This window comes from Notolabrus celidotus, chromosome 18 (genome assembly GCF_009762535.1).
Source record: "Notolabrus celidotus isolate fNotCel1 chromosome 18, fNotCel1.pri, whole genome shotgun sequence".
Taxonomy (NCBI): domain Eukaryota; kingdom Metazoa; phylum Chordata; class Actinopteri; order Labriformes; family Labridae; genus Notolabrus; species Notolabrus celidotus.
In genome coordinates this window covers 14,457,716-14,476,455 of record NC_048289.1, presented here as the reverse complement: position 1 = coordinate 14,476,455, position 18,740 = coordinate 14,457,716, and the positions used below count along the sequence as shown (strand labels likewise).

The 18,740-nt window shown below is 41.0% G+C and overlaps 1 protein-coding gene across 1 annotated transcript in view; it reads right to left on the bottom strand.

Moving 5' to 3' along the window:
- Window positions 1–18,740, bottom strand: part of capn15 (calpain 15) — a 64,782-nt gene that overhangs the window by 22,877 nt on the left and 23,165 nt on the right. The window contains exons 4-7 of the mRNA XM_034708409.1: window positions 9,400–9,608; window positions 5,997–6,180; window positions 3,357–3,580; window positions 2,921–3,046 (exon numbers count right to left, since the gene is read on the bottom strand). Of these exons, the coding sequence (XP_034564300.1) occupies window positions 2,921–3,046; window positions 3,357–3,580; window positions 5,997–6,180; window positions 9,400–9,608 (743 nt within the window). The remainder of the gene's footprint in view (window positions 1–2,920; window positions 3,047–3,356; window positions 3,581–5,996; window positions 6,181–9,399; window positions 9,609–18,740) is intronic.

Here is an 18,740-nt window from a genome sequence, read left to right as displayed (position 1 = left end):
TTCTCTATTGACAACAAGCCTCTACCCCTGTTACCTCTGAATCATTGAAGAAATCTCCTCCCTGAGCACGCATCTTTTCAATCCATGTCAAATTTACGATGCATTTTCATCAATGTCTATTACATGAAAATATAAACTCAAATCTGAGGAGGGGCTGGTTTTAGAAGATGCTTTTCATGCCATTCCCAGTGATGAACACTGTTTTAATCATTGAATTCAAAGTGAGGTTTAATACAGTCATGAATGAGAGATGTAGGAGAAGAAGAAACTACTACTCACTCAGTTCTGGACATATTTTCCGTATTCCGTATTCTAATTTCAAACCTCTCTTTAATATACAACATTATTTAAAAACATTCCTCTCATTCATTTCAGGCTTTGTGATAAATTAATAAATCTAATCCCAATGACTCACCTTTTTTTGGATGTTGAATCTAACTTCAGTTTATTTTGTGTTCTGTTCTTTGATCATCTCAGTTGTGCTCTGCTGTATCCCTTTTTTTTAGTATTAAATCTCAAACTACTGCAATCAGATCATGCTGCCTCCCTTAGCCCTTCCCATACATACTGTACATAGACACTCTTACACAGGGGCGTCGTAGTGGGGGTAAAAGTGGGACTAACTACCTAGGGCCCAGGTGGGGAGGGGGGCCCTTAATGGCCTAAAATAAAATGTGTTTTCTACTACGCTTTTCTTTGTTTTGTTATAACTGCAATAAGATACCTAAAATTGTCTGAATAAATAAACAAACATTCAGAGTTCCTTTTAGGAATTTCTTTCCAGCTCCGTGAGATGCGTGTCTCATGACTAAAGTGGGTCATATTTTCAGAGCATCAAGTGTGGCTGAATCTGATTGAAAGTAAACTGCAGGTTTTTAGAGTTTTATTTTACTTCATGAGGTTAGATTATCCTAAATAATTCCCCCTTGTTGTTAATCATCAAGTCACTTGGCTTCAAATAATCTTGTTTAAAGAGTTGGACAGGGAAGGTCAATATTGTGCAGTTACATTTAGAGAAATGTAAAAAATAAAAAGACTCAAAGAATGGAGTCAGTTAACCAGGATAGTTTGAAGCATATATTTATATATATATAAACCAGTATTAAAGCAGCACTGTTTTATTTTGTAGGGTTGGCTATGGTGATGGGGTTGGCTGTGGTGATGGGGTTGGCTGTGGTGATGGGGTTGGCTGTGGTGATGGGGCCCACTGAGATTTCAGGGGGCCCAGAATTCCTGGCGACACCCCTGCACACACCTGTGTGCCTCTGCTCTGTGCACACAGCTGCAAAGCATTGTTCCCCCACCCCTTCTGTTTGTCTCTCCCCCTCTTCATTTGTATATGTTTTTAAAGTTGCACATTTGAGTTTTTCTCTTTGCAAATCAGTATTCACAGCTCATGAGCCTTGCTTGGAGGAGGATTTTAGATGACGTAATGGGTCAAAATGATGATGATACAGCACTTAAATATGATAATAAACTTTAAGCATCAAATGGGAAACTGCGTCTGAGTCAATAAAGTTTGAAAGCATCTCTGTATATGTGTATGAGTGTCTATCTAAAGAGAGCCTGTGTATAGACCTTCCTCATGTCAGGTACGGGAGGAGTAGACATAAAGGGGGAGATGTACGTTCATAAATTGATTGCTTGTTCTCTTAGATGGATAAAAGTATTAGAAAAGAGAGTCAATTAGATTTGTAGCACGTTTTCTCCATTTTTACAAAGCAGCTGTCTTCGGATGTATGATCACTGATGTTTGACATCAGAGTGCGATTGATCTCGTTAATATTTTATTTTCTTATCTTTCCCTTTGTGTTTTTTATCTTTTAAATTATTGTCATGTTCTTCAATCTTTTGACTGAATTAATTGTTTGTTGTCTTGCCATTTAAGTGATGCTTCAACCCTCTGAATACAACAAAAGTCATGCTGTTGTTACACAGACAGAAAAGCCAGTCAAATCTTGAATTTGCAGTTCCTGATTCTTCAATTCATCAAAGTTCTTGCTAAGATTAAAAAACAATAGTAGTTTAAAGACTGAACTGCACACATCTATGTTTCCAACCTCAAGCTACAGGAATACAAACAAAGCCAATAAATGCATCTTGCTAAGCATCACTACGGGAGTCAGTTTGTGTTGACTTTGGCGCCCTCTGTGGGCAAAGATGTACATCTGATCTTGTCCTTTGGTGTTTCTTTTTTCAAAAATCCCACCCTGCCTTCTCTTAGCACTCAAATGTGTCCCTCATTGTGAATATCTGCTGCTGAAAGTGTAAATGAAAAGGCTGTGTCTTTAGAGTGCTGTCAACTGTCTGCTCTGACACCTACCCCCTCGTAGCAGTTTCAGGCGTTAAAAGTCACAACACAGAAATCATCACTCTCGTCGCTCACAGTCTTGTTTTCTTCTGTTGGTCATAAAGAGGCATCAGTGTCAATTTCAGACTGCTTCCTAACCGGTTATAAACTCCTAACGGGAGCTTTAAGTACACAATCCATCAATTTTACACCAAAGAACCCAATCATTTATGTCACATCTTCGGTTTGACTTTTGCACCAATGGTGCGACCAGGATATTCCATGCCTGTCAAATCTTTAAAAGTGCTTGAAGCACACTTTGCCTGTGGAAAACATAAATAAGACTGAATACCTTTTATTTTATAACTTCACTCTAAAAAGGCTGCTTCACTGAGGTGAATGAACATTATTCTTAAAAGCAAAATGTGGGCAGACCGCCAACAGACGGTACAGTTAGTAGTTCACTTTTGTTTCATTTAATTTTACGTTGAAGTCACAATCCTCTCTTTGAATAATAGATGTAAGATGGAAACCAGAGCAGAACAACAGACACACAAAGAAACTAGATGATCTGATAGAAAGATGGAAAGACATGCAGGTAATCTTTCCTTCCTCTCTCTCTGTTCATACCTGTAACCCTGGACATCCCGAACATCTAGGACGGAATAGGCGTGTCGAGGCCGTAGACCCAGAGACTCGTAGACAACATCGTCCACCTTCATGTTCCCTCCTCCACAAGATGCACCCATCAGAAAGCTAAAAGAAGAGGACAACTCAATGTAAGTCAAAGGATTCACGATCTTGATTATTTGTCCAAATACATAATCTATATTTAAGAGAGTTTGTCTAGGTCTGTGAGGTTCTGGTTGATCCTCTGCTCAGTAACTATGTGAAAGTTTTCATGATTGTCCTGCTCAGTTCCCCTTTAATATACGACATGAAACTACAGGAATGCTGGCATAGGGACCTGCAGTTTGGCCCCTTTAGAGTTCTAATAGTTATCTCATGTTGCTGCAAAAGCTCAGGGGAGCTGGGGATAATAAAGGTTACACCCTCCCTCTCTCACCCTGCCTCCTTGGAGCTGAGCATCTTGGCCCAGATGAGGTCCGTGTCGATGGGCTCCTCTCGGGGGTTGGTGGAGCTGACCTGCAGCATCAGGGAGTCACACGGTGCCCCGGTCAGAGTGGCCAGGCCCTCGATGGCACGCCCCGCCTGCAGGGCAAAGTAAGAGCCGTGGAGTTTTGCAAGAGCTTTTTCAATCAGCGCCACCCATAGCTGCTTCCTCTGGGCCTGGAATGATGAGAAAGAGAAGAGGGGGATATTAGTCATGTCTCAGTCATGTTAGAGCTCACACACACACACACGAGGAAGTGTTTGCTCTGAATTTGTTCACAGTAACCTGATAAAAAAGGCTTTGTTTGATTTGGTCATCTTATCTCATTACCCTGCTCTCTTTCTTACATGCTTAAACATGTGTTGTACTACAATGCTTCATTTGTCCTGTAGCTGGCTGTTGATTAACGATCACTTCAGGAACAATCCTCCTCAATGAAATTCCATGAGACACACTTGTGGTTAAAATATAAATAATGAATCAACTTGCATTTATAATAAGAAGTGAATATTACATTGATGTAAGGCTGCTACTCCATCAGCAGGGTGGATATAACTTTGCTGAAAACGTACAACGCATGTTACAGATGCCCTCCTGCTTCAAAATCATCAATAAAAACAGTCTTCTTTTATTACACATGCTCCTCCCATGTCAAAACCTGATGCCTACAACACCCATAATGCAATCCCTTTCACACACAGTCCGATCTTAGATGCATTTTGTTCGTAGATGCTCTGGCTGCTACCCCCACAAAGAAGTGATAAGCAGGAAACAAGGGGACAGAGAGCTCACCCCTTGAGACTTGCCATTAGGCTCTGCCAAGTTTCCTGCATTTTCATTTTTGCATATGTAGTTGTACAAAATTTGCTAAGGGATACACATGGCATTTCTCTTCCTTTTCAAACTGGTGCCTACATTACCCACAATGCAACCTCTGTCAACAACAGAACAGTCACAAGTTCAGGTGTTGTGTATTGTTTAGCAGCTTCTTTAAAATGATTTGGTTGCAAACCTCAAGCAGGCGTTTTCTTTCCTGCCTGTAGCCCAGTGCCTACATTATGATAATAATAATTTTAATAACAATAATTTTATTAGTAGAGCACTTTTCAAAAATCAAGTTACAAGGTGCTTTACATGGACAGCAAAATAAAATAGGCAGATCGTAAAAACACACAAGTCAAGATAAAGAAATAAAACATATTTTAAAAGACATAAAATTCCCCTAAAAGAGCTTACTGACTCAGCAGACCTAATCTCCTCGGGCAGATGGTTCCAGAGTGTCGGACCCCTCACTGTGAACGCCCTGTCCCCTTTTGTTTTCAATTTAATTTACCCATAATGCAATTCCCACTGCCAACATTAAGTCCCTGATTCAGGTGTTGTTTAGCAGCTTCTTACATACTCTTCATCTGACATCATCTGAGGCATTTTTAAAGACGTTGCATGGCTCCCTCTGGAAGCAAATGGATTATAAACTTTATTTTTTTCACAAATCCAGTCGTACTGAAACCACACCCAAAACAAACATGCTGTGAGTAAAGGTTATAATAAGTAAGAGGATGTATAGACTGCATAGTTTGCATTTCTTTCTTTTTGCTTTGATCCTCATTCTCCTTTAAAGGTGACATATCACGCTTTTTTCATCAATATATATTGGTCTAAGATGTCCCCAAAACATGTCTTTAAAGTTTACGCTCAAAAAAACACTTTGAAATCAGATTTTGGCATGCCTGAAAAGCCCTCTTCTTTAGACCTACTCAGAACAGCGTGTTTTCCCTCTGACCACGCCCCCTCAGGAAGTGGATGTGGCCTCGGCTCTCCAGAACGTTGATCTAATGTTTACATGTTGGCTGAATATACACGGCTGCTCACAGATCGCATTACTTCAACCCTCTGAATTTGATCCAGAATCTGATCCTGATGGAGAGGTGCCTGCAGCAGGACCTTTCTGAACCATTGGTCACAGATTCTGTGTTTCTTATTGTTTTATTTATCAGTATGTCGACGTGTGTCTTGGTACACAGCTACAGCTACGACATGTAGCTATGTGGCTATGCTAACTAGCGCTAGCACTTATCCATGATAAATAAAAATCATCCACTAGATCTTCAAATCTGCAGACGTGGGGAGTAAAACTGACCTTTGTGTTTATTAAGACAGCCTACAACTAGCACGCCTCCCTCCTAAGCTCCTTGTTAGCACACATTTGTGCAGGGAATGAAAAACGGGGGAGGGATTCAGTATTATTTTATACAGTCTATGGGCTGAACAAGCTCCAAGCTCTGACTCCGTGACAGACCGGATATTGTTGTGACGTAACAAAAACACGGAAGTCTGAAACGGCTCGTTTCACACACATTTATAGAAAGGTGCAGAAATCAAAAAAGGGGCAGAATGGATTTTTTTCATTCTCGGGGGGTTTGTAGACATGCCAGGGACACATATTTCAGGTAGAGAACCATTAAAAAGTCGATTTTGCATGATATGTCACCTTTAATACATACATTTTATTTCCATCTCTATTTTCATTCTGCAGGGTCCCCAGAGCCTCTTTTTGTATGAAAGTGTCTATACATTCCCTCTTTTCCTGACCTGAGAGAACAGGAGGTAGCCGTAGTCGTCACAGGGCAGCATGTCATCAACCAGTACGGTCGTCCACGTCCCGTCTTTGCACAACCGAACCTGGTAAGCCCCCTCTGTACAGATGGTCCTGGTGATCATCACCCTCTCTACCAGCTCTGGACGCTCCGCCAACACTGCCAGCGCACTCAGAAACCTGAGGGGGGGAAGAGAATAAAACTCATTGAATTGGAAAATGAAACACCAGATCAGGCGGGACAGATGGGTGAATGAACGAGATGTGACTGAAACAAAGACAATCTGAATCGAGCAGTGAAACAAATGGGAGATGAAAAGACATGAATGACCAGCTGATTGTGACAGACAGGTGGGCAGATGAATGGATATCTGCTTTAGTCAAACAAGAAGACAAGCAGAGGATGAAGTTGGGTATGTGGACTGACAGACACTGTCAGAGAAAAGAACAAAAAGCAGCGAGACTGATGATATTAAATTAAAAACACCTTTTTCCGCAGGGTTCTTGATATACTTATGAAAGGTAGTTTTTGTACTTATATTTGCACTCTTTAATAATCAAGCACATTTGATGAGCTGAGCATCTATGCCTTCTGGTTGCCTCCCTATAACATTTAATTCACCCCGCAGCAAAGACAAACCGACTCGCCTCTGCTAATTAGCTTGAAAGTGAAATTAGTTATTCAAAAATCCTTAAACATCTGAAAATGCTAATTCCTCACATGGGGACACACGCATCTTGGGACAACAGAGTCCAACTTAAAAAGAATATATTTAAAAGTGAAGATTAGTTCATTTGAAAGTGTACAAAGTGATCAAACAAAAGTGATAACACAGCTAAAAAATGTCGAGGTCTGCCAGAAATAATATCGGCATGCTCACTCTAATCTTTGATTGCAGACTCATAATTTACATTTTTTATTAATTGCCTTCTTCTCCTTTTGAGGACAAATTAATTTCAGCAAATTTAAGACCTGTTGTCGGGTTCATGCTGCTGAAGTGAGCCAGAGTGAAGCTTCTGTGTTACCTACTATTTACAGCAAAACTGAGACTTACAGAAACAGATGACTGGTGACTACTCCAGGTGTGATAACCAAGAAATGGTGAAGAAATAAAATCATGGATGGCAGACTACTTCCTTCTACTCAATAACAATAAATCAGAAATCATTCTAATTGGCCCAGCAGCAAAACGAACCCTCATCATGCCCAACCTAGATCATTTAGCAATCCCCTTCAAAACATCAGCAAGGAATCTTGGAGCCATCTTTGACCAGGACTTATGTTTTGAGCCACAGATCAAGAAAGTTTTCCAGTCCTGTTTTTATCAGTTCAGAGACATTTCAAAGGTAAAGTCCATTGTGTCACCCAAAAACTTAGAAAAACTCATTCACGCTTTTATTTCCTCCCGCCTTGACTACTGCAACTCACTATACTCCTTTCTCAACCAAAAATCAATCCACCGACTTCAGACAGTTCAAAATGCAGCAGCTCGGCTTTTAACTGGAACTACAAGATTTTCCCATATCACCCCAATTTTAGCATCCCTACACTGTTGTTTTTAGGATCGATTTTAAGATACTTTTAATCACTTTGAAAGCACAACATGGACTCGCCCCTCAATACATAGCTGAGCTTTTATCCCCCAATAAACCGGGACGCAGTCTGAGATCCTCTGACTGGCAGTGCTCTGCTTGCTGCTCCACGGTCTAGACTAAAAACTAAAGGGGACAGGGCCTTTGCTGTCAAAGCCCCCCAACTGTGGAACGGCCTGCCAGAGGAAATCAGACTTGCAGAGTCAGTCCCTCATTTTATTTCACTACTCAAGACACACTTTTATAGTAAAGCTTTTATTTTGTGAATTTATTTTAATCTTTAACGTTGTATCTCTGCTTTTACCGTCTGTATGCTTTTATTGCTTCTCTGCTTTTATTGTGTTTTTATTATTTTTGTGAAGCACTTTGTTACTTGTATTGAAAAGTGCTATACAAATAAAGGTATTATTGTTATTATTATTATTATTATTATGCAGACATATCTTGAGGGGTGAAATTATTTTTGCTCTGAATGTGGACACAGTTGCTTCTAAAGTTGCTAATTGGATTGACATTTATTGCTAACTGCTGGCTAAACCGGAAATACGGAGAAGCTGGCAATCATTCCCAGAGATATACATCGTCAAAAATAGCCTATGGGTTCAGAGATACTTGCCTGTATGGTGCTGACTCATTGCTGATTTTACTCTGTATTTTATGCTCTTTATGATGAGTCAACTCAGATTTAACCAACTCAGTAGCTACTTTTCCCCAAGTAGAACTTCCACTCTGTCCACAGATGACAGTAATAATCCCTTTCATTACAGCCGTCAATGTGTGTTAACACTGCTGGGGTTTAAAGACCGAAACTCTTTTGTGTGCACTTGGAAATGTGTATCATTATAGCCATATTCCATCTGTTAAAGTGTCAGTTGAGCGAGGGCGATCAGCCCTTTCAGCCCTCTGATGAAAAACCAATCAGCTACAATAAAATCAAATAAAAATCCAATTAGCCCTGTCATTATGTGACTCTGATGTCAGCTTGTGTTGGAGCTGTAGTCAAGGACAAGGGCGAGCAGCACTACTTTCTTCTACTGCCATTGGCTGGCTGGGGGGAGCTGGGTTTGTTGGCTGGTTTATTAGGACAAGAGTGCGTGTGTATGTATGTGTGTGTGTGAGAGAGAAACACATGAATTAGGGTTACATCCTGTCGTGAGTGAGAGGATTCGGCTCAGGGGAGGGTTATTTTTGATAAGCCGTGTGCGCTGGCGATGGAGCGAAAAGTTGTGTTGAGACAACTTTGTGAGTGACTCTTGTTGGTGGATGGCAGCACACACACACACACACACCCAAAAGGACACACAGAACAAGGGCAGAGAGATAAAGTGTGTGTCCAGACTTGCAGCTCTGTGAATAATCTCCCTGTCAGGTGTATCTGTGCATCTGTCCAACTACACCCAGCTCCCTTCTTTCATTTAACGCTCTGCCTTCCAATTTTTCAGTTTCTCGCCTCCTCTTTCTTTACTTACTGTTTCACCGCCTCTCTGTCACTGTCTCCATCTCTGTCTCTGCTAGCTTTAGGCTGCAGAATTCATCTGAAGCAGACTCAGACAAAAAACCACAGCGGTGTGTAATGTTTTCTGTTGACTGTGTTATATCCGGCTGACCTTTCACAGGGACTGAACCGACTGAAAAATGTCTTCTGACTTTGGGTATCTTTAGCTATTCTTGTTACCAGGCCCTAGGAAGTGAATTATCCTGTACTCTCCTACCTTTTCAAAGTCTTTTGTGAGTAAGTTGTGTGTCTCTAAAATAGTACTGTAAGAGTGAATGTGTGTCTGGGTACATTGGGCTCTGACAGCTCACCAGCAGTTCCCGAGTAGGCCTTGTAGGATGTCAGAGGGCCGCGGCGTGCGAAAGACGGACCACTTGACGCCCCGGTCTTTGAAGTTGCTGCAGTTGATCTCATGGGGACGGAGCCACTTTTTGATTCTCTGCTGGACGCTGTCGCCCTCTGGGAAGCCGACGGAGCGAGGTCCCGGGGGGAAACTGTCGTCCACAAAGTTCACAGCGTTCTGAGGAGGAGCAAGAGAAAAACAGGGAGATGTAGTGAAGCTGTTCACATATTCAAATTTACACCTACTTCTAAATATTCAAAAACAGTTTGACATTTATAGTAATATTGAAAAAACACTCATCTAAAAACCTGAAAATCTACTTCCAACCCTGCCTCAAGGACTTGAAGAGAGCACTCTGAAATGAAGCCTTTTGCACAGTAAAAACACACGCTTGATGAACTCTCCGAGCTTTGGGGACTATCTCCACTCTGCATTTCTCATATGACATATTTCACAGGTGAACAGTGAATGAAACAGGATACTGTGGAACACCACCAGTCCTGAATCATGAGGGTCAATGACAAAGTTGGGCAAGCTACTCCTAAAATGTCATGAGTTAAGCTACGAGTGACTCTAAATGCTATTTGTAGCACTGTTACTGTCGAACACTGACAATGACATATAATAGCTAACTTTCATATATGGTCATGTAGGATGCATTACAATCCCTTCTTTCAGGTAGATATTTAAGCCAATATTGATGAGTGTATACATGGAGGAAGGAGACAAGCACATACAGTGAGGAGACATACTACAATTCTATATTTAAAACTACAGTGCTAGATATAGTGAGAAAATCTAATAACTGGAGGAAATCAAACAAACCCAAAGAAAAAAAATAACAGAAAAAAATATGAGCGGTTAAATCATCCAACTAAGAAGCAGCCTTAAGGCGTTTTTTGACAGGAGGAACTTTACCCCGGAACTAGGGACTTTAACCCTGAACTATATGCGTTTCGACCGGTGGAACTAGGGTCTAAATTTAGTTCAGGGGTAGATAATCTCCCCCCTAAAAAGGCCTTGCTAGGGGGGTAGTACTTTTCATAAGTCCCGGGGCTTTTGGGGGTCAGGGCCTGGAATGCTGAACGTGTCTGATTAGTAGATTAACCGCAGTGTTTTTATTCCGCCTGTCGTCCACAATATCACACACATCTGTGATTCACTTGATATCTCCTTCTTTAATTTGTTCTATCTTTTTTTTTTATGTGTGTGTATTTTTCAAAAGAAGAAGCTGTGATTCACTTGATATAGCAGCTTGTAACAGTAGGAGGGGACGTCTCATTTCTCTAAATACAAATATCCTCTCTCCTCTCTCCTCTGGTTTCATTTCCTCGCACCTCTGGTGGGCGGGACTAAGACACGAGGAAGAGACGCGAGGAAGAGACGCGAGGATGGACGTTTAGAGCTTTGAGAAGCACCCTAACTGTTGAGATACCTGCCTGTCCGTCTGCTTCTGTGGTGTCACTGGCCTAATTTGCATCTACCCGGGTCTTCAGCCCTGCGGTCGAAACATAGACAACAATGGGGGCACAGAACCTTTTAGTTCCAGGTAAAGTAGTTTTGGGGTCTGAAAGACCCCGGAACTCTTGATCGAAATGCACCTTTACTGATTTTCAAATAGGTATACAGGTGTTTCCTCACAATTTAATTCTCCTGTAACTTTGGGTTTGTGTTGGTTTTGGCACCCCCCTGTAAACAAATTGATACCCCTTATCTCTGCTTATTTTGCCCTACACATGTGTACGCAGTGTTTATCTAATATAGAGTCTCACCTTGCTTCCTTTGAAAGGTCAAACATGTCATGTGAAATGTAATAAGTCTGTCTCAGCAGAGTCCATCAATTTGTCTGATACCTACCCCATGGCAGCAGTTTCAGATATTGAACATAACTAAATGTAAGTAGTTCTTTAAGTCCTTTATCTTTATGCTCATGGTTTGATTTTGTGGGCCATACTAGAGAGGCATCAATATTAATTTCAGTCAGTTTCATAACTAGCTCAAAAGTTCTCACAGGAGCTTTAAAAAAAAGAGAGAGAGCTTAACAAAACAAAGCAGAAATAAAATAATAACAGAGGGTTAACTTTCAAGGTGAGTGTGGCGTTACATGTGCACAGCAGGAGATCAAGCATGGCTCCATGCACCAGCCAGGATACAGGATATAAATATGCAAATCACCTTGAAACATTTCCAACGCTTCACTTTTTGACACATTCCCCTGCAGAGCACTGAGCATTTAAAATGACACAGTGGATTTAAATACTGTGTAATGTAGCTGCCTGTCTACTGTACACAGGCTCTGGACTACATGATACATTAACAGATCAGGAGACACCCAATCTGTCATACTATCTGCCCATCTAAAACTCTCCTGTACAAACCCGAGAGGGCCGACAGACACTCACGGACCCATATCCGCTTTCCTCTTTGTGGTGTCAGAAGCGGGCTCGGTCTGTGGATGTAATGTGGACGCCCCGCTGGCGGCTCGCAGTGGAGCGAATTGATTAGTGGGCCAACCCCCACAATCCAATTCTGTAGCCTCGATGCAGTATCACTCACCAGACAGAATCACTTCAGCGCCGTCTCGCCACCCTGACCATCTGAGGTCTCTATGTAGCTAACCGACTCTGTACTTCACAGGCTTATGTGTGACCCTTGAGCAGGCTTTTAGTGTGTGGGCTTAGGGGTCAGGGTGGATTTACCACAGAGAGGGGAGAGTTTGGGCCCTGGACATATACAAAGACTGCAGTTCAAACTAATGCAACTCTCAGAGCACAGTTTGTACATTAAGAATACACTGAGCAGTGACCATGAGTTACATCTAACACAACAAATCATCATTAGTGGAGCTAAGAAGATCATTAAAGGCTGATTGCTCTAATGCAGCGGTATCATTACTATACTTATAAATGCCAATAGTACACATCTGTCTTTGCCTGTCTCCCTCTGTTGACTTTCTTGGCCCATCCAGTTGGCAATGAATCTGGTTCTGCCCATAAAAGGACCATTTTCTATGCTGCTTTTGCCAATTGTTGCTAAGTAGTTGTTCATGATAAAATCATGTTGGGTAAAAAACAGCAAGCGGCAACCTCCAGTCTAAAAATATGAGTCCAATGCGGAAGTGCTAAAAACTGCAGTTCATCAAGGAGCCGCTTGAAGCTGGCTCCGGAAGTACCGGAAACCACACACACACCAATTCAAAAAAGCCGATCTTTACAGCAGAAATAAACATGTTTACAGCCTGGTACAAAAGACCAGTGTAGTCTGGATAGCTCATTTCTTGATCGGAATACACTGTAGGGGGGTTTAATTTTTTTCTAACGCGACAAGTTTGAAGATATTGAGATTATGAGTCTTCAAATGAGAGGCACAGCTGACTGCGGGAACGCTGTAGCTGTTGGCTAGGAGGCTCACAATCCGCCTCTTTATGTCACAATCACTCGACAGCAGCAATATGGCTGCCGCCGCCGATTGGTCTCAAAACAGCGCTTCAGAAAGAGATGGGTGACGTCACGGATGCTACGTCTATATTTTATGCTGTCTATGTGTCACACGCTGTATGGTTTTAACAGCAGAAAAATGGAGGAATAGAGGAGAAAGTCAAAATTTGGATGATGACTGTTTGTGTGCAAATGACTTGAACTCCTGCCCACGCAGCTAGAACTGTGACAAGTATTGCTCAAGAGTGACGTTAAAGCTGCCTGCATTCCGACCCAGCTGTCCATCTGAGGCCACTTTGCAAAAGATCTGACTTATTTAGGCCCACATAAGAGGGTGGCCCAAATATTTTCAGAAAAAAAAAAACTGATTTCATGGGACTTGTAATGTTCAAACTGTTATTAAAAAGTCAGGTTTGAATCACATAAGGTAAGAAAAAAAATGATTGGAGCAAGTCTTGCCAACAGTGTGAATGTAGTCTTTGATAAGTGTCCTGAGATGACTTTTGCTATAATTTGATACAAAATAAATACAAATTGACTCATTCTCAAACTTGTCAGACAATGTTTAAACTGGCACCTACCTTTCCCCTGTTCTACTTTTTGAAGAATTCAAATGCAACTTTGTTCAGCTTACATTAGCATCACTACCTAACTACTTTATTCCAAGTCAGGTTATTTCACTTATTTCCAAAACACATATTTTTGAATTTCCTGAAAAGCAGTGGTTTTGGAGATATGAGCTTTCAGCCTGAATGCAAGGATATCCAACCTACAATGTTAAACACATGCAAATTCCATTTCTGAAATAATTCTGTAATAACTCAATTTGTCATTGAGTTATCATTCCATTGTTATAGCATTGTAGCAAAATGTAATAACATTGTTATAACATGTAACAGCATAACTGTTGGCTGTACTCAGATGAAATTGTCATGCTGTTTTGGAGTCTGACATTTGCCTTTACAGAAAATGACATCGCAGGTATACATATCCTACAGCTCTAAAATTGCTGTTCTAATGGATAGTTTTATGTTATCTACAGCAGCAAGTCACCATGAAGGGGCTTGCCTTCAAGCCTGTTATTGAAGGGTATCATTTTATTGGCTTAATCTGGTCTATCAACTGTGGCCTTGATTTGACTCAGTCATTAATTCCATCCTCTCTGCAGCAAATGTAGCCTGAGATGGATATTAATTTAGCTTGGCTCAGGTGTTCACGTGTTTGCAATCAGGTATGGGAATTGAGGCAAAACTCAATTGTGAATTGACTGTGTGCATGTCAGTATTAGGTAATCCATGGTTTACTGGTTTAAATACTTTGTTAGATTCTGTATTGGATTAATTTGAATATATTTTAATGGACCAAAGAAACTGTAACAGTGAGAATACTAATAAACGGTTTGAAGAATCTCAACGGACATTGTTTGTCTTGGATAAAAAATAACTTACTTAAATCAAATCAACACACAATTATGCAACATTGTGAAATATTTCTGCAGACTTTTCCTTAATTTATTCATTATTTTGAGAATGACTTCAGTGTTAGGCATGTAGAGGCTTATTTTCACACTTTCTCTCTCTGCAGGTTAAAGGCAACTTCACTCGCTGAATAAAATAAGAGGGCCTGATGAGATGAGCATATGGCACATCATCATATGTAGTGGGATAATCTACCTAGCGCCCTGACATATTTCAAACCATCTTTTTCCTTCCAGACGGTGCTGATGCTGAAGAGTATTCTGTTTCACTCACCTCTTACATCATGGTCATATTTGAGCGGATTATTTTGAGATACACATGACAATCAGAGAAAAAAGGGCTCTGGATGACAGTCTGTTTATGAGCTGCACATGGTTCATTTATAATATTCATAGCTTTGAGTTCCCTGAGCAAAATATTCTTCCTTGATCGATCGAACACTACAAACTTTTGAACTCAGAATTCAAGATTTTACTGATCACTCTCAAGACTGCCTGGGCTTTCTCCAAGCTGTGTCTGACCTCTTAGTATCACATGATTCGACGGGTATGTAAAGATCCTCAGGCAGAGTTTTGTTGTCCCTTGTTCCAAATGCTAGACGAAAACTCAAGAGGATGCTGCTGTTGCTACAAAGGCACGTCTAGTTGAGCTTTATGGCCCGAAATACTTCTTGATCTTTGCTTGCACATGTGATTTTGTCACCAGCTTTTTTTATTCACCTGCCTTTGGGAAGCACTTTGTGACTTGGATTTTGAAAAGGGCTCAAACTAAGATTGCTACCCAAATGATCCCATAAATGACGACCCCAATTATAAGACAACCCTACCTTTTCAAGCTTGATTTCTAGAGAGATGGATGTAAGCTGGATGACGCTCTGGTAATGGGCTAACAAACTCACACAGTCTAATATTAATCTCTTGGAAGCGTCTTCTTTGAGGACCATAGGAATATATTATTTTAATGTTAGCATTTTTTGGGCTTGCTATCTTCAATCATTACTCTCTACATCACCATATTTCTTACTGGGGTCATAATTCCGCCTCAGTTGTTGGTTAACGTACTCAGATTATCAAGCCACTTTGACCCGGATGATCACTGTGTCTCTACATCTTTCATCCCCTGGAGCTCTGGTTGTGAGTGACTGCTAATCTCAGTCATGGAGGTACACAGGTTAACAGATGAGAGTCTAAACGATCACATTTTTTCTGATTTACTTCAAGGAAAAATAAAATCTTAAATTTGGTCATTATCCTACTATTGTTTTAGACCAGGGGTTCCCAAAGTGTGGGTCAGGGGGACCCCCTGGTGGATCGCGAGACACAAATGGGGGGGTTGTGAGATGTCTTCCAGAATGTTTTGTTTTTTTAAGTTGTCTAAAAATATATTATTATTATTATTATTATTTTTATTTTTATTATTATTATTATTATTATTATTATTCATTCATTTTTGTTTATTACCTTGTTTTCTTATTTTTATCTTCTCTTTTGTTTGTCAACTATTATTATTTGTTTATTTTTTTTATATTTTTTGTATTAATTAATTTTTCTTCTTTTTGTTGGTTTTGTATTACTTATATATAATTTGTTAACTTGTGTTGAACAATGAAATACAGAACAAATGCAATAAAAAAGTTGAATGACAAAATGTATCTAAAAATAGTAAATTTTACCCATTATAGTAAAAAATATCAACAAAAGTTGCTAAACTTGAAATAAAACCTTAAAAAATAGAAAATAGAACATGTAATAAGTTTTCTGTCTTTCCAGATGACTCCTAAGTTTAGGGTTAGTGAACAGTTAATTATCAAAAGCATCAGTAGCAGTAGGTTAATTCATAACAGCACAGCAAACACAGCCACGTGCTCATAAAGGTGGGCTAATTTTCTGCAGACCAGCTAAATGAAGCCACATTAAATCACTCTGAGGGACAGTGGGGGTCGTGAGTCTTTGGCATCTATATTTTGGGGATCGCGGGCTGAAGAGTTTGGGAACCCCTGTTTTAGACAACATATTGTGGCATTAAAAGCAGGATATACCACTCCATTCTGGTCTTACGATCACAGTTCATGAGCCGATTGAACCTGAAAGCATTTATTTTGTGTAAGATTTAAAGTAGACCTTTACACAGACATGAAATAAATTAACGTCAACTTGTTTCCTTGTTTTTCAGGTTTGGTTGCTTTGACGTCTGCCAGTACAAGTCTTTCTGACTGACTCGAGTGAATCTTTGCTGCTGCTGTCTCTGATTCTGTCACTGAGCACACACCAGCATGCAAACTAGACCAAGAGCAAAAAGAGAACCTACAGCACTCAAGCAATCTTTCAGACCACACATTACTAGCGGGCATGAAAGGCCCGTTTTGAAGAGACTGTAGCAGGATATTGATGTCACAGACAATCTATTGATGTCCAAAAAGAGGGGGAACAAGAGGCTGAAGAGCAGGACGTCATAGTGCAACACTTATTAATGCCAAAACAAAAGCCTCCAAGTACAGCCTGGTACTTAGAGCACTGTCACTGCCAGCAGTCACAACTTAACAATCCACCCCCCCCCCCTACAAAAAGCCCTGATTAAACCCTGAGTGTGGCTGAAATCAAAGTCTGAGAGAAGAAAATAAAACAGCTAAAAGTCAAATCTGTTGCCATGTAGCATCTTTTAGTTGCTCCCACAGAGAGTGACATGGAGAGCGAACAGAGGAACCACATGTACAGTTCACAAGTGGTGCTGATAGCTATTAGTAGCATTTACTCGTCTGGCACAGTGAGTAAGCGGACACGCTCTGGGACGCTGCCATCAGGCGCGCACACACCTCTCACTCTCCAAACTAATCAAGGAGAGTAGAAGAGCAAGGGAGCGGGGAAGAGAAATGAACTGCACTCAGGTACAGAGGAATATTTCTCACTCCATGGTTTGGGTTTTTTACTGTTTGCTCTAAAGTCTCAGAAAGTCAGTCTTTATTTTTCACTAGACGCAGCATCTTCGAAAGAAGCTACCACAATAAAAGCATGTGGCTTTTAACTCTCACTGTGTTTGACCAGCTTGTCACAGCTTCTATCATTATTAAACTCACACAATGGCTGTTTTGCTCGTTTCCAACTATAATAGATTAGCAATGATAATTTAGAGAGAAGACTAGCACCTCTTTCAAACCCATCCTGCCCCCACTTTATCCCTCTGACTCTTAAAACTGGGCTGCAGCACTCGATGCTCTTCGTGATTACATTCACTATAGGGAAGCGGATCATTTCTGCTCCTCTTCTCTCTGGCTCGGCTTCTAAAAATAGGCCAGCCCTGTGTTCACCTTAGCACACGCACGCGCGCGCACACACACACACACACACACACACACACACACACACACACACACACACACACACACACACACACACACACACACACACACACACACACACACACACACACACACACACACACACACACACACACACACACACACACACACACACACACACACACACAAAGCCAGACGCACTCTGACGGCTACACTGGAGAATTGAGTGCAGTCGTGTGGAGAGGGTGGGATGGGGATGGAGCATGCAAGGGGGGGAGAGCATATTTTGAGATATTAGCAGAGCAGAGGAGTAAAAAACAACAGGATGAGCGTGTGGGGATAGATGTGATGGAGGAAGATGGGATAAAAAAAAAAAGGATATGAAGAGAGGAGAGAACTCTGCAGAGCGCTGAGGGCCAAAGAGAGAGAGGAAGGTCTCAAATATTTGCAGGAGAAAAGGAAAGATTAAAAAAGAAGTAGCTCAAATGTCTTCAGCAGTGAAGGTGGGGACGAGGGGCTCTCTGATATCCTTCCTTCCTACTGAGGGAACTCGCCTCCCACGCTCGCAGCAGTGAGCCCTGCGACTTTCAAAGAAGTCATTAATAATGTATTCATAAGCTCACTTCAAGCTATTGTAAACATGGTATGTTAAGGTGCCGTGCAGATGTAGTACGCAGGCTCGCATGAGACGCCAAAATAAAGTCAGAGAATATAAACCTGCCCTGGAAAAATAACCTCGATCTGAACAGTTCTGGTGTAAATCCCTCCTTTTCAGAGGTTTAATTAGCCTAAGCAGGTTAGCTTCATTAGCATAAAGCCTTAAATGGTCTCAAATGAACCTTTTTGACAGCCCTGAGAAGCATTTCCATAGCAACATAATACAGGCTTACTGAAGGTTCGGCAATGCAGGGGATGTGGGCCAAACGAATAACATAAAGGTGACTGTGGTTGCTGGGGGAAGACTTCATTATGTCAGCAAACAGCTGTGAATTAAAGGGGGGGGGGGCAAGTCTTTGTTTTACAATCTGAGCTCATGAATGACACAGCTGACCTCAAAGCCTTCTTTATCTATGAATATTAAAAGCAGACATGCAGGATT